A 13839-nucleotide genomic window follows, 5' to 3' on the forward strand; every position below is an offset into this window, starting at 1 on the left:
GTTGATTCACCTTCACGTCGTCCCTGAACAAAATCAGTGCCGGGTCTTTTATGTTCCCCATTACAAATCATGTATCTGTGTCTTTGGATTCTCATAGTTGAAATTGACAGTGTTAAATCCATGAATACCAGATGTGCTGTTCATGTTTAGATTTTTTTTTTTTCTTTCCAGCTTTGACCGCCATTGAAGGCACAGCACACGGGGAGCCCTGTCACTTCCCTTTTCTGTTCCTGGATAAGGAATATGATGAATGTACCTCAGATGGGAGGGAAGATGGCAGACTGTGGTGTGCTACAACCTATGACTACAAGGCAGATGAAAAGTGGGGCTTTTGTGAAAGTAAGTATTGCTCAGTAGGCGGCACATCCACATTGTTTTGTGTCTCAGGCAACAGTTTAAAGGCCTTTTCGTAGCCGTCCATTTTCCACCTTTGTGAGAAATGGTCAACGTCGATGACGAGGTTGTTGCCTTAAAGCCTGGACGTCAGCGCAGGAAGCGTGCAGTGTACTTACTTCCAGGCCGTCACTCAAGCGGCTTATCACACTTGTGCCTTATTTAGAGGTGGTTTTCCATTGTTGTGCACGGGTTGTTCTGAATCTCTCAGGCAGGCTGCTAAATTAATTAATGTGAAACATTTTTTGGCAATAAAGGAAATAGAACATTATGGTGAAGGCTAATTAATAGTGGTTAAAAGAAAGATAGGGCTTCCCTGGTGGCACAGTGGTTGAGAGTCCGCCTGCCGATGCAAGGGACATGGGTTCATGCCCCAGTCCGGGAGGATCCCACATGCTGCAGAGCGGCTGGGCCCATGAGCCATGGCCGCTGAGCCTGCATGTCTGGAGCCTGTGCTCCGCAACAGGAGAGGCCACAACAGTGAGAGGCCCGTGTACCACAAAAAAAAAAAAAAAGAAAAAAAAGAAAGATAGATCATACCTTTCCTAAATACTTGAGCGAAATGCACTGTGCTAAGGTAACATTTGACAAATATAGTATATTTAACTGTCCTAAGTGTTCATGTCAGTACGAAGGGACTGACTTCTAAATTCAAGCAAGCTGTGTTTTTGGGAAAAACTTTCTAACTAATAAAAAACAACGGAAAACCTTGAATGTACCTCATTTGATACCAAATGACATTTTCAGAATAATGGCTCTGATAGACTGTTTAGGCTTTCCTAGAATATGTCTTACAGTCCGTCTTTGGATGTAGGCCAGTATGATTACGTACTCCAGTTTAACACATCAGATTTTGTTTTTATATTGCAAGAACAGCTCACTTCTGTTCCTGTAAATATTAGTCCTCATGAAATACTCAGATGTCTCTGGGTGAGTTCTATATTTCTGTTAAATGCTATATTACAGTAACAAAATAATTTTTGAGAAATCTGCAATAATTCTGTGATTTTCAGGGTTGTATTAGTGCATAGGAAAAAAAGTAGAGAACTTGAACACTAATTAATCAGGATCTGTAGTTAATAAAAATCAATTTTTTTACTAATTTTTGTTATGTAATTAATCAAATACTTTCTCCTTGTAAAATATACAGCATTTCAGGTGAGACTGAAGTGTTCTTTGACTGCAACAGTATTTTTCTGTTTTTTACTGTCCTGATTTTAGCTGACCTTGGCATATATAATCATAAGCTCCTACTGAAATTTTAGTTGAATTATATAAAAAGTTAGAATTACTAGCAGAAAAGTACCCTCCAAAAGCAGGTTGATATTGCTTTCTCTGAAAGAAAGTGATTTCAATGATTTTCCTGCCTTATCTTTTGTCAGATAAAGGCCATACTGAAAACCATGTGTCTTTAGAGTCAGACTTGAAAATGGTGAAAGATCATGGATTATGTTTGCATGACTACCCAAAAGAAAGAATACATACTGATGTTTGATAAATAATTGGTGCAGAATTATCCATGTAAATTCAAAATGTAAATTTTATTTTTAGCTGAAGAAGAGGCTGCCAAAAGACGGCAAATGCAGGAAGCGGAAATGATGTACCAGACTGGGATGAAAATCCTCAATGGAAGCAATAAGAAAAGCCAAAAAAGAGAGTAGGTAGCACAGCCAACTCCATTCTTACCCTGAGATAGGCCATTACTGAGATAAATGGATAAGTACTTTTTAAATTTAATGTACTGCCAGAGACAAAGGATTTCTTAAGTTGCATTACAAGAAAACTCAATATGATATATGAATATTAGGGGCATTACTTTTATCAGATTTTAGCTTGTTGGGGTAAAAAGGTCCTAAAACCAGTCACAAGAATGAACAGTGAGCAAATGGCAATATTTGATTAAGTTATAGTAATTTCTCAGAGCCAGGAATACATACAGTATCCAGAATTCAAAGTGACATAAAACAAACAAGGAATTGCTGTCAGGTGTTTTCTGATTTTTTGGTTTTGCTTTGTAATTTTCTTGCAAAGTCTAGAATTTAGGAATGAAAGAACATAAAACAAGTGATTGTCCTGTAACATTTTATGTCCCTTTAATTTCAGCTGATTTTTGTTATAGTCTGTGCAAAGAAGACAGTTATGGTGATTATATCATTCATTAGATTATTTATCGGACACCATATTATAGTTCTCACATTGCAAATCTAGTTAACTTTTTTAATCGAATTTTTTAGGATTACTATTAGTGTAATTAGAATTCCAAGATATTGCAATAACAGAACTGGTACCTTATGTAAAAACAAAAAGTAAGTTTTGTAAATAACGCTACTTTAGTAAAAATAAAATATCAGAGGGATTCTATAGAATAAGGAAATTAAGCTGCATTTTAGGAGATCTTGAAAAAAATGGCAGCTCCAAAATATTGCTAATTTGTTTTTTCATTACTTCTGTTTAAAGAGCATATCGGTATCTTCAAAAGGCAGCAAGCATGAACCATACCAAGGCCCTGGAGAGAGTGTCCTACGCTCTTTTGTTTGGTGATTACCTGACACAGAATATCCAGGCAGCTAAAGAGATGTTTGAGAAACTGACTGAGGAAGGTTCTCCCAAGGGACAAACTGTAAGTATACTTTCCGTGGAGGATCTCTCCGCATACAGCACTGGTTTATTTTAACAGCGTGGTACTCTTCTTTGCCCTGACTTCCTTTAACAAGTAAAACTGTAAATATTAATTTTGTGGCAGATCATTTTCCCAGTCTTCTTGGACAGTCTTTTTCCTTAGTTTGAGAACATTTATAGTCACTTAAGGCGTTTTTGCAATTGCATCTTGCCAAAATTATATTTGTAGTTTTCCAACTTAAATCTTCAGAGAATTAAACGAAGGTAATTGTTTTTTATCTGAAATTACTCACCGTTGTATTTTTTTTTCCTAAGGTCAGGTGCTCCAGCTCCTGTTAATCTTGGTATTTTTGTAAAAAGATATTTTGTTACAGAAGCAGTACATGTCCTTTATAAGGAAACTAGAAATACAAACTAAAAAAGCTAAGAAAGTAAACATCACATATGTACCTCCCAGACATAGGCACTGGTAATATGTTAGTCCATGCATACCCTCCCTTCTAGACCTTTCTGTTCGTGTAAATTCTTTATTAAAATAAAATGTCATTGCCTACTGTTCCATAACTTGCTCTTTTCAATCAATAGCCTTTAGCTCTTTCAATTCCAGTAAACTTTTCCATCATATAACACCCATACCATATTCGTACGGTGTTGAGCGAAAACATTTTCTTTACATCTGTTTTGTCCAAATCAGTATTTGGTCCAGGACTATACTTGTATTGGTCGCTACTTCTAGCGTAGCCCGCACCTTTCTTTTTTTTTTCTGTGTTAGAGATAGGGCCAGTTTTTCTACAGAATGTTCTGCCTCAGTTTGTCTATTTGTTTCCTCATGGTGTCCTTTAGTTTGTTTCTTCATCATCTGTGTTTCCTAAAACTGAATGACACAGCTAAAGGCTGATGAACTCAAGTAAAATGTTTTTAGTTAGGCTACTGTGTAGCAGATGTTCTGATTCCATATTGCCCTTTGAGCCAGTTGATACATAATATCTGCTTGACTCCCCACTAGTAATGGTAGGATTGATGCCTGGATTTAGGGGCCACATTTATTTAAAATGCCCTCAATAGAGGGAAGGGAAAGTGGCTGGGGATTGAATTACTAATCAATTATACCTATGTGAAGAAGCCTCCATAAAAATCCCTCAACTCTGGGGTTTGGAGAGCCTCCAGGTTGGTGAATACATCCATGTGGCAGGAGGTGGTACACTCCAACTCCATGCGGACAGAAGCTCCTGCGCTCAGGACTCTTAACGGACCTTGCCCTTTGTACCTCTGCATCTGGCTGTTTATCTATATTCTTTACATTGTCTTTTAATTTTGTTTATACGTTTTTTCATGTAAAATAAGCAACTTTAGTTGAATTTATTCATCTTTTCTTTTATGGTTTCTGGGTTTTGTGTCCTACTTACAAAGGTGTTTTGCCCACTTAAAAAAAAAATGCCTTCAATAATAAAGATTTATCGATGGTGTGGGATTTGCTTAAAGATAACACAGAATTTCTAGTCACAGAGGAAGTCTGTTTTCAGACTATAAACAGTAAAGGCATTTGGACCATTGTTTTCCACAGGACTGATAACCTGATCAGTATGCAACTCTTATGTAGTCTTGGTTTTGGTTTATAAACAGGTTATATCTTAATTGCTCCCCTTTGTTTTCAAAGCTTTTTTTCCCTTTTTACATAAATCAGGTTATGTAAAATTCACACATATATTCTTTATCTTCAGACACATTCTGTTCTGAGGAATGGTTTTACTTTTAAGGCATCTTTTCCCTCTAATAATAGAACCTTACAATGCCACAGTGCTTTATACACTGCAAAGCACTCTCTCCACCATAATTAATTCTAGCTGATGAAGCAAAGCACCACATCACAGTGGCTTCACACAGCAAGGAGTTATTTCTTGTTTATGCCAGGTCCCATGCAGCTCTCCTGCCTGAGTTACTCTTCATATGGTGACTTAGGGTCAGGGGCTGCTTCCGTCATGTAGCTATATACCATCTGGAACATGGGGCTTCCAAGCCATCATGAAGGGAGAAGGGAGGACTGGAGGATTCTCTGGGATGTTTTTAAGGGCCAGGTCTGAAAATGGCTTGCATCCCCTCTGGTCACATCCCAGGCAGTGGCCCTACCTAACTTCAACGGAGGCTGGGAAATGTAGAAGAGCTCGTGGCTTTTGATGAGAATAGCACCTGCGTTTACAACTTTAGCTTATGCTTTCATGTCATCAGGGATAATCCTCAGAGGGCAGAGGGTAGAACCTTACCAATACATTGTTTGGTTGGTTGGGATTTTTTAAGAAAACTGTGTACGCTCTAGTGTTGTAAAGTGACCTTTCTCCCTTGATCCCTTCAACTTAGCCCCTTGCTGCCTCTTTTTATTCCTGCAATAGCTTATTTAGTAATCTCTTACCCACTGTCATTGTGTATCACCCTTCACATAGATAATATGTTGATGTAATGGTATAGGAGACATTTTGTTTTCATAATAGCTGTTCATCAAGAATCAAGTAAAAGTCATATTTAAATGTGTTCAGCTTCAGTTTTCTAGTTGATGTTTTATTAAATTGTCTTTAATCTTTAAGCTAAGCTTTTTTAGTTGCTTAAAGTTATATTTCATTGTGTAATTTGTAAAACCTTGAATGCATTTCTGAGGCTTTTTAATTCCACAGCTGTGCATATTTGCAACTGTTCAAATCTTTTAGCATTTAAAGATTCTTGCATCTTTTCATGGTTCATAAAACTGTCTGCCTTTTATCATTTTGTTTCAGGCTCTTGGCTTTCTCTATGCTTCTGGACTTGGTGTTAATTCAAGTCAGGCAAAGGTAATATTATTAAAACATTATTGTATATTATAATTTGAATTGGGTAAATATGTAACTATGTTGAGTTAAGCATCTTTTGTTCTTTCACAGGCCCTTGTTTATTATACTTTCGGAGCTCTTGGGGGCAACCTAATAGCCCACATGGTTTTGGTAAGTAAGATTTAAATTGAAGGCTAATAACATTGAATAGTTGGTTTACAAGTGGCCGCAACTTTTCTAGATTTCATGATTGAAATTTACTTTTATATTCATTAAGACCCAATATTCAATTGAATGTCCTTCAGCTTCTTGTTAATGGATACAGCAGTTGAATCTACGTGTGGATGAAAATTGGTAGAGTCCACAGTTTGTCTTTAAAATGATTAGTTTGGCTGATTTCCCTTAAAATAGAAATCTGATAAATGGTTCTTTTTCAGTTTTCTATAAGTTGGAATTGTTTGTCAGAATCATTTTTTAGATTGGGTTATGACAGATTTTACATTTAAATAGATGAAGGACTAAGTATACAAATAACCAGTGTCCTATAAAGTTCATTACAGAGTATCTCTTATGTATTACCTGATAGTGTTGATCACTTAAACGGCTTAGTGTTAAAATATAGAATCTTTCCACCACATTTTTTTTTTTGCTGAGGTGTTTAATCTGCCTTCTACTTTATAAATTGACTTTGTGTGAGTCCACATGACCTCTGACCCGTATTACTGTTCCAAATGAATATGTAAGTTCTTGCAGGAATGTAAAGAATAGATTGAGCAGAAATGAGACTGAAAGCAGAGAAACCAGTGCAAAATCTGGAGGGGTCTATAGGCCTGGTCATTGATGGGATTATGACACTTAACAAAGAAGGAAAATCTAGTTTTCTGGCCAATTGGGTAGATCCTGGATAATTTTCCCTATGTGTATTCCAAAAATATTTACTGAATACTTGTCATTAGAATTCCAAAGATCAGTAAGATATAATGCCATCGCACAACAAACTTTTAATGTAGAAAGGGAGACGTGAGTAAGGAGGTCGTTACAATACAGCATGAGAATGTCAGGGAATCACCTAAAAGGCACCTCACCCATACTGGCATTGGAAGGAGATACTTCTGAAGAAAGGAGCAACTAAAACGTTGGAAAATAGAATGCCAGGTAGTCTGTCAACAGGACAAGTAGACAGGATTCATGTAAACAGCTGTACGTCACACCAGGGAGCTTGGGCTTAGTCCTGTTACAGAGGGAAACTGCTGAAGGAGTTTCAGTAAGTGAAAAACAAGGGTGTTGCTCTAGGTTTCTGAAATACTCCTTACTAATTTTGAAGTCTTTTTCACTTGTTTGTTTAATCTCCAGGAACGTTTATTCCTCAAACAGTAATTGAAAAGTTATTTTTAGATGAATTTTCAAGAAATATTAGATATTTTTGACACAAATCTTTTTAAACTACTTATCAGTCTCCTTAAATGGTGGCTACAAAACAAGAACATTAAGTATCAATATTATACATGTTATGGGTCTTCCCTGGTGGTGCAGTGGTTAAGAATCCACCTGCCAATGCAGGGGAAACGGGTTCGAGCCCTGGTCCGGGAAGATCCCACATGCCATGGAGCAACTAAGCCCTTGCGCCACAGCTACTGAGCCTGCGCTCTAGAGCCCGCAAGCCACAACTACTGAAGCCCATGCACCTAGAACCCGTCCTGCGCAACAAGAGAAGCCACCGCAATGAGAAGCCCACGCGCTGCAACAAAGAATAGCCCCCGCCCTCCGCAACTAGAGAGAGCCTGTGCGCAGCAACGAAGACCCAGTGCAGCCAAAAATAAATAAATTTATTTTTTTAAAAAAGTTAAAAAAAAATATACATGTTATTATACAGTCATTCCCTAAGGATTGTTAAAATTGGTAAAGCTATTTGAGTCTGTGCTAAATGGCTCCAGAGAGCTCTGTCTTATGCTCTTTATAATTAGCTATCTTCCCCCTTATTCTGAAGTCATTTATTGCTGGTATTACTGTGCCTGTTCTAGTAGTCTCTTGTCTTCCCTATTTTGCTAATTTGTTCCTTCTTTAAGAGCTACTTTGGAAGATTAACCTGTTTTTGTTAAAATTGTATCTGAAGTAAAATTGAAATCTATTCTAAGAGCCCAAGCAATTTCCTCTTATAGGTAAATGGGCACACTGCATTACATAAAGTTGATGGCATCTATTTTGATTGCTCTCGGAACTTTATTATTTATTTCCTAGTTCTTAGCCTGGTTGTTGAAGTTGCTGAATAAGTTACCTCAACGTAAAACTCAGGATAAATGATGTAGCCAAGTACTTGGATCAAAGGACAGCAAAATTACATTCTGCCTATAGTTAGCTTTATTTGTTCCCACAAGAATGCCACTGAAGCATGTGAAACTGCCTTCTTCTCACCTGAAGTTGTATTACAGGGTTACCGATACTGGGCTGGCATTGGGGTCCTCCAGAGCTGTGAATCTGCACTGACTCATTATCGTCTTGTTGCTAATCATGGTATATACCTTTTTGCCTTTCACCTTACCAAAACCAAAAAAGAATCCAAACAGAATTAATTTTAAATACATCTATTTTCATTGTACTACTTGAAATACTGTGACTGTTTCTCTCAAGTAGAATCATCTTTACACTAGTTGATTAAGAAGTACTTTTCAAAAATTTGCTTTGGGTTCCACTTCTTAATATTATGTGGGGAAAAAAAACCCTGAATTTAGATTACTATTTTGTACTCTATAGACCACTGTGGAAACAATTTCCTTTAACATAGTGTCTGTCAGCATTTGGCAGCTGGAATTGTACTTCCCCCTGTGGGACAGTCCCTCTGACTTTCATCCCCATCATTACTTTGTCCACATTTCAGTTGCTAGTGATATCTCACTGACGGGAGGCTCAGTAGTACAGAGAATACGGCTGCCTGACGAGGTGGAAAATCCAGGAATGAACAGTGGAATGCTTGAAGAAGATTTGATTCAGTATTACCAGTTCTTAGCTGAAAAAGGTGATGTGCAAGCACAGGTATGTGTTTAAACATCTCCCGCGAGATCTTACTGCCTTGTATGTGACAGCCTCTGGGGGCAAGCACTTATATCTATAACATTTTCACGGAGCTATTATTAGCTACATGATTACCACACTCTCACGACCTTCCCTTTGGACTCAACCTGGGATGTGGCCCAGGCATATTGATGGTTCCGTGAAAGCTGGCCGGGGAGACTCCGCTGTGCACCCCATTTGGAAACTGCTGCTTAAATGGAGCAGCGTTGCGGTGGTGATGAAGGCTCTTCCGGGGGTCACCCAGGATGGAAACTGTCACCCCCCCAAACAAAAAGTCTCTGGCACATTTGGAATTTCAGATGCTCTTCAGAGCTATCCCTGTTTCCTTTCCTTATCTTAGACTATAATTTTCTCAAGGTCAAGGACAGAAGTAGGCTTGTTTAATGTAAACTGTATGATATATTCAGTACATCAAAGTATCATGTATAATATGCTGTTTCATTGGTTGTTTTGATGATATTAAAATAAAAAGGAGAACTTCACTGTCCATTTTAAGAACAGTTAATTTTCAGACTAATAGAAGGGAATTTTTTTTTAAAAAAGAAAAAAACTTTAGCCGTATCTTAGCTCATGGAAATTAAAATAAAGTTGTCTCTTCTGATTATACATCTTTCTTTTATATGACACCAATTAAAATTCAAAACACTCTAAATGCTTAACAATAGGGAATTGGCTCAAATATGACACTCCAATATAATGGAATTCTATGCGGTCATTAAAAATTATGTAGAATACTACTTAATGTAGAAAGCTGATTTCAGTGTATTAAGTGAAAATCTCAAGTTAAAGAAAAAAGTGTGTGGTATAGTATATCATTTTCTTTTTTTTTACTTACTGAGTTATGACATGAATACAGAAAAGTACACAAAACTGAAGTACAGCTCAATGAATTATCAGCAAGGGAGCCTCTTGTGTGGTGTAACTAGGACCCTAGAAGCCCCTCTTTGGAACTCTTCTTCCCTAACTCTTTCCTCTTGCCTGTAGGTAACCACTGAGCTTGCGTCTAACACCATAGATTGGTTTGGCCTGTTTTTGAAGGAGTCTTACGTAAAAATAAATCATACAGCATTTTTTTGGTATCAACTTCTTTTACTCAGCATTATGTTTTTGTGAAATCAATCCATGTGTTTTCACATAGCTGTAATTCATTCATTTGCATTGCTATATAGTATTTCATTGTATGAAACTACCACAATTTATCCATTTTATTCTTCCCAGATTTGGGCTGTTACAAATAATGCTCTGCATTTTCTTGTACATGTCTTGTGCAAATACTGTCTCAAATTTTCGTAGCTTTATAGAACTTGATAGCTAGTATAATACATTCTCCCACTATCATATTTTCATTATATTTAGCTCTAATTTTCATCGTGATTTCTTTTGACCCGGGTGTAATTTAGAAATGAATTGCTTAGTTTCCACATACAGTCAGCCCTTTGTAACAGCAGGTTCTGCATCCAAAGATTCAACTAACTGTGGATCAAAAAATTTGAAAACAATTTTTTTTTTCAGAAAGTTCCAAAAAGCAAACTTTGTCACACACTGGCAGCTATTTACGTAGTATTTACATTGTATTGACAACTATTTACATAGCATTTACATTAAGTATTATAAGTAATCTAGAAATGATTTAAAGTGTACGGGAGGTTGTACATGGGTTACGTGCACATACTATGCCGTTTTATATAAGGGACTTGGCATCTGCAGATTTTGGTATCTGTGGGGTTCCTGGAACCAGTCCCCCATGGATGCCAAGGGACAACTGTACATGGGAATTTTCTGCTTACCTTTTTTGTGGTTGATATCTGGCTTAATCTACTGTAGTCAGTATATGCTCTGTATGACTTCAGTTGTTAGAGTTCTTGAAACTTGCTTGATGCCCCATCTTGGTCAGTTTGGGCAAATATTCTGTGGGCTAAAGACAATGTGAATTTCTACAGTCGTTGGGTGTAGTGTTTGATATGTGTCAATTGTCGTGTTTCTTAATCCTACTGTTCAAATCTTTTGAATCCCTACTGAATTTGGCTGCTTTTTCTGTCAAATGCTGAGACAATATTGCTGAAATTTTCCACTCTGATTGTGGATTTGTCTCTTTCTCCTTTTAGTTTCATCAGTTTTGATTTATAGATTTTAAGCCATGTGGATGCGTAACTTAATATTGTTATCTTTCTGTTGAGCTAACTTTTGTATCATGAAATGACCTCTTTTATCTCCAGAAATATTTTTTACTTTAGTTGTATTTTGCCTGATAACTGGCATAGCTACACTACTTTTTTTTGGTTAGTATTTATCCAGAATATCTTTTCTATCTTGTACTTTCAACCTTCTAATGTTTAAGGTATGTCTCTTGCAAGCATCATATGACTAGTTTTGTTCATTTTTCTTCATCCATTCAGTCTTTTAAGTAGAGTAATTAGTGATATATTTGAGTTTCAATTTTCTATCTCACTTTTATTTTGCTTTTCCAAGTTCCTTTTTCTCTCCTTTCTTACCCTATTTTGGTTTGAGTTTGTCTATGTTTTAATCCTATATGTTTTTGAACCCCACAAGATACTATTATTTTATATAGTCCATCCAATTTAGATTTACTCACAAATTTACATTTCTCTTGTTCTTTATTTCTTACTGCATCTCCAAGTTTCCCAGGATAATTTTCCCTCTTAAAGAATACTCTTGAGTTCAAAAGATTTGAACTTTTCTTTAGTTTGTGTGGAAATGCCTTTATTTCACCTCTATTTCAGGATACTTTGCAACTAAAAGCGGACATTTTTAGTTTTTTTTTAAATGTAGGATATGAACTTCCCTGGCGGTCCAGTGGTTAAGACTTCGCCTTCCAGTGCAAGGGGTGTGGGTTCAGTCCCTGGTTGGGGAGCTAAGATCCCACATGCATCTCAGCCAAAAAACCAAAACATAAAACAGAAGCAATGTTGTAACAAATTCAATAAAGACTTAAAAAATTGTCCACATCGGGCTTCCCTGGTGGCGCAGTGGTTGAGAGTCCGCCTGCCGATGCAGGGGACACGGGTTCATGCCCCGGTCCGGGAAGATCCCACATGCCGCGGAGAGGCTGGGCCCGTTAGCCATAGCCGCTGAGCCTGCTCGTCTGGAGCCTGTGCTCCGCAACGGGAGAGGCCACAACAGTGAGAGGCCCACGTACCGAAAAAAAAAAAAAAAAAAATTGTCCACATCAAAAGAGCCTTTAAAACAAACAAAAAATGTAAGTTAGAGTAATATCTTAGGGAATTAAGACTAAATGTTTAATTTTCTGTGTTGTGAACAGAAACCTTTTTTTGTGACCAAATGGTTTCTTGTTGGTCTAATTTCATTACATGCCAGAGGCAGGTGCTGCCATTTACTCTTGCCTCCTTTTTCATTTTCAGGTTGGTCTGGGACAGCTGCATCTGCACGGAGGCCGTGGAGTAGAACAAAACCATCAGGTAACCTTCCTGTTCTTAGGGCTTTACATTTCATATTGTAGCAAGAAATGATGCTCCAGATATATTTCTTGCTAAGTCAGTGACAATATCAAGCTTTGTGATTAATGGATGTTGGTAACATCACAAATGAGCTTTCAAGATCTAACCCCTGAGGAAACTGAGGAACAAAAATGTGATCATACCTCGTAGTGATGGGAAAGGTTTTATTAATTCCAAAACCTAGTTCTCAATACGGCCGAAAATGCATCAACAATGTCTTGGTTTTCTATAGGTATTGTGATAGAAGTATGTCTTAGAAAACTCCTATTGGAAAATATTTCCTAGAACTGAGGAAAATTCAGTGTTGAGTTTGTGAGAAATTAGGAGTGTACAACTATAGCGGTCAGATCCATATCCACTCACCAACTTCGGTCTGCTTTTTGTCCTGTGTATCGCTCATCTCTTCCCTTGTTGCCATCAATATACGTATCACTTGTGTGAATAATTACCCGCCTGCATTTCCTAAGCAATAGCCTGTCTTTGTAAACTGTGCATCTGATCGTGCAGTTCCATTGCTTAAAACTCTCTTGAGTGGTCTGTGATTTCTAGTAGCTTGGAAACCAAAACCTTTAATATGACCTCCAAGGCCTTGTACCAGTCTCTATTTACCTCACCAGCCCCTTGCTTTCTGAGTCACAGGCACACGGACCTTTTCTCAGGTCTTTGAAAATATTAAGAACCTCCCTGTCTCCGGACTTCTGGAAGGCCAGTCCCTCTGACTAGAGTGAATATTATTATCCCACCTCCTTTATTCACATAACAATCCTAGTCATTCTCCAGAACTCAATTCCAGGATCTCTTCCCCTGAATGTCTCCACTGACCACAACCCCACTTCAAGAATAGGTCATGGACCACAGTTATGACTTCTGAAAATCTGTATTCCCTGTGGCCTTTGTCCATTATAAATTAGTTAATTATGTAATTGTTTCCCCTGCTAGAATATAAGGTCCAAAACAGCATGAACTATGTCTGCCTTGTTTGCCACTTCATTCCCAGCACCTGGCAGTGCCTAGCATGTATAATATTAAGTTCTCAATAAATGTTCTTCAAACTAATGAAACTGTTTTTCTACCACACCAGTTAAGTATTCTAATTAAGGTTATTTCAAGCACTATATTATATCAACTTTAAGAATTAGTTTGTAACAAAATACATTTATCGCTAAAACTATACCAAATATTGATGCTTTTTAAAACTATTATTCAAACAGCATTTTGACAACTTTAAGTGTCTTTAGGTCATTAAAATTACATGTCATTCGGCCAGTGAAGCATCAGATGAACTGGTTAGTAAAAAAGTGTCAGGTGAGAGAACAGAATTCTGGTTAAGAATTTGCTACATACCATTACACAACAAGTTTTGGGATATTCTTGGTGGTGTATGCTGCCTACCTGTGAAACAATTACACAGTGATAAATTTTCACAGAAGAAAAGGAATTCCCAATATATAATTGCATGAATTCAACTAATATTTGAGTACCAC

General features: G+C 37.3%; 1 protein-coding gene across 2 annotated transcripts in view; it reads left to right on the forward strand.

Annotated features, from left to right (window-relative positions):
* The window catches only part of SEL1L (SEL1L adaptor subunit of SYVN1 ubiquitin ligase), a 56657-nt gene that overhangs the window by 22492 nt on the left and 20326 nt on the right, over positions 1-13839 (forward strand). For both annotated transcript variants that reach the window (XM_060125288.1, XM_060125349.1), the window contains 8 exons: positions 172-339; positions 1945-2050; positions 2851-3013; positions 5778-5831; positions 5922-5981; positions 8240-8321; positions 8686-8840; positions 12260-12316. In XM_060125288.1, the coding sequence (XP_059981271.1) occupies positions 172-339; positions 1945-2050; positions 2851-3013; positions 5778-5831; positions 5922-5981; positions 8240-8321; positions 8686-8840; positions 12260-12316 (845 nt within the window). The remainder of the gene's footprint in view (positions 1-171; positions 340-1944; positions 2051-2850; positions 3014-5777; positions 5832-5921; positions 5982-8239; positions 8322-8685; positions 8841-12259; positions 12317-13839) is intronic.

This window comes from Lagenorhynchus albirostris, chromosome 1, assembly GCF_949774975.1.
Source record: "Lagenorhynchus albirostris chromosome 1, mLagAlb1.1, whole genome shotgun sequence".
NCBI lineage: Eukaryota > Metazoa > Chordata > Mammalia > Artiodactyla > Delphinidae > Lagenorhynchus > Lagenorhynchus albirostris.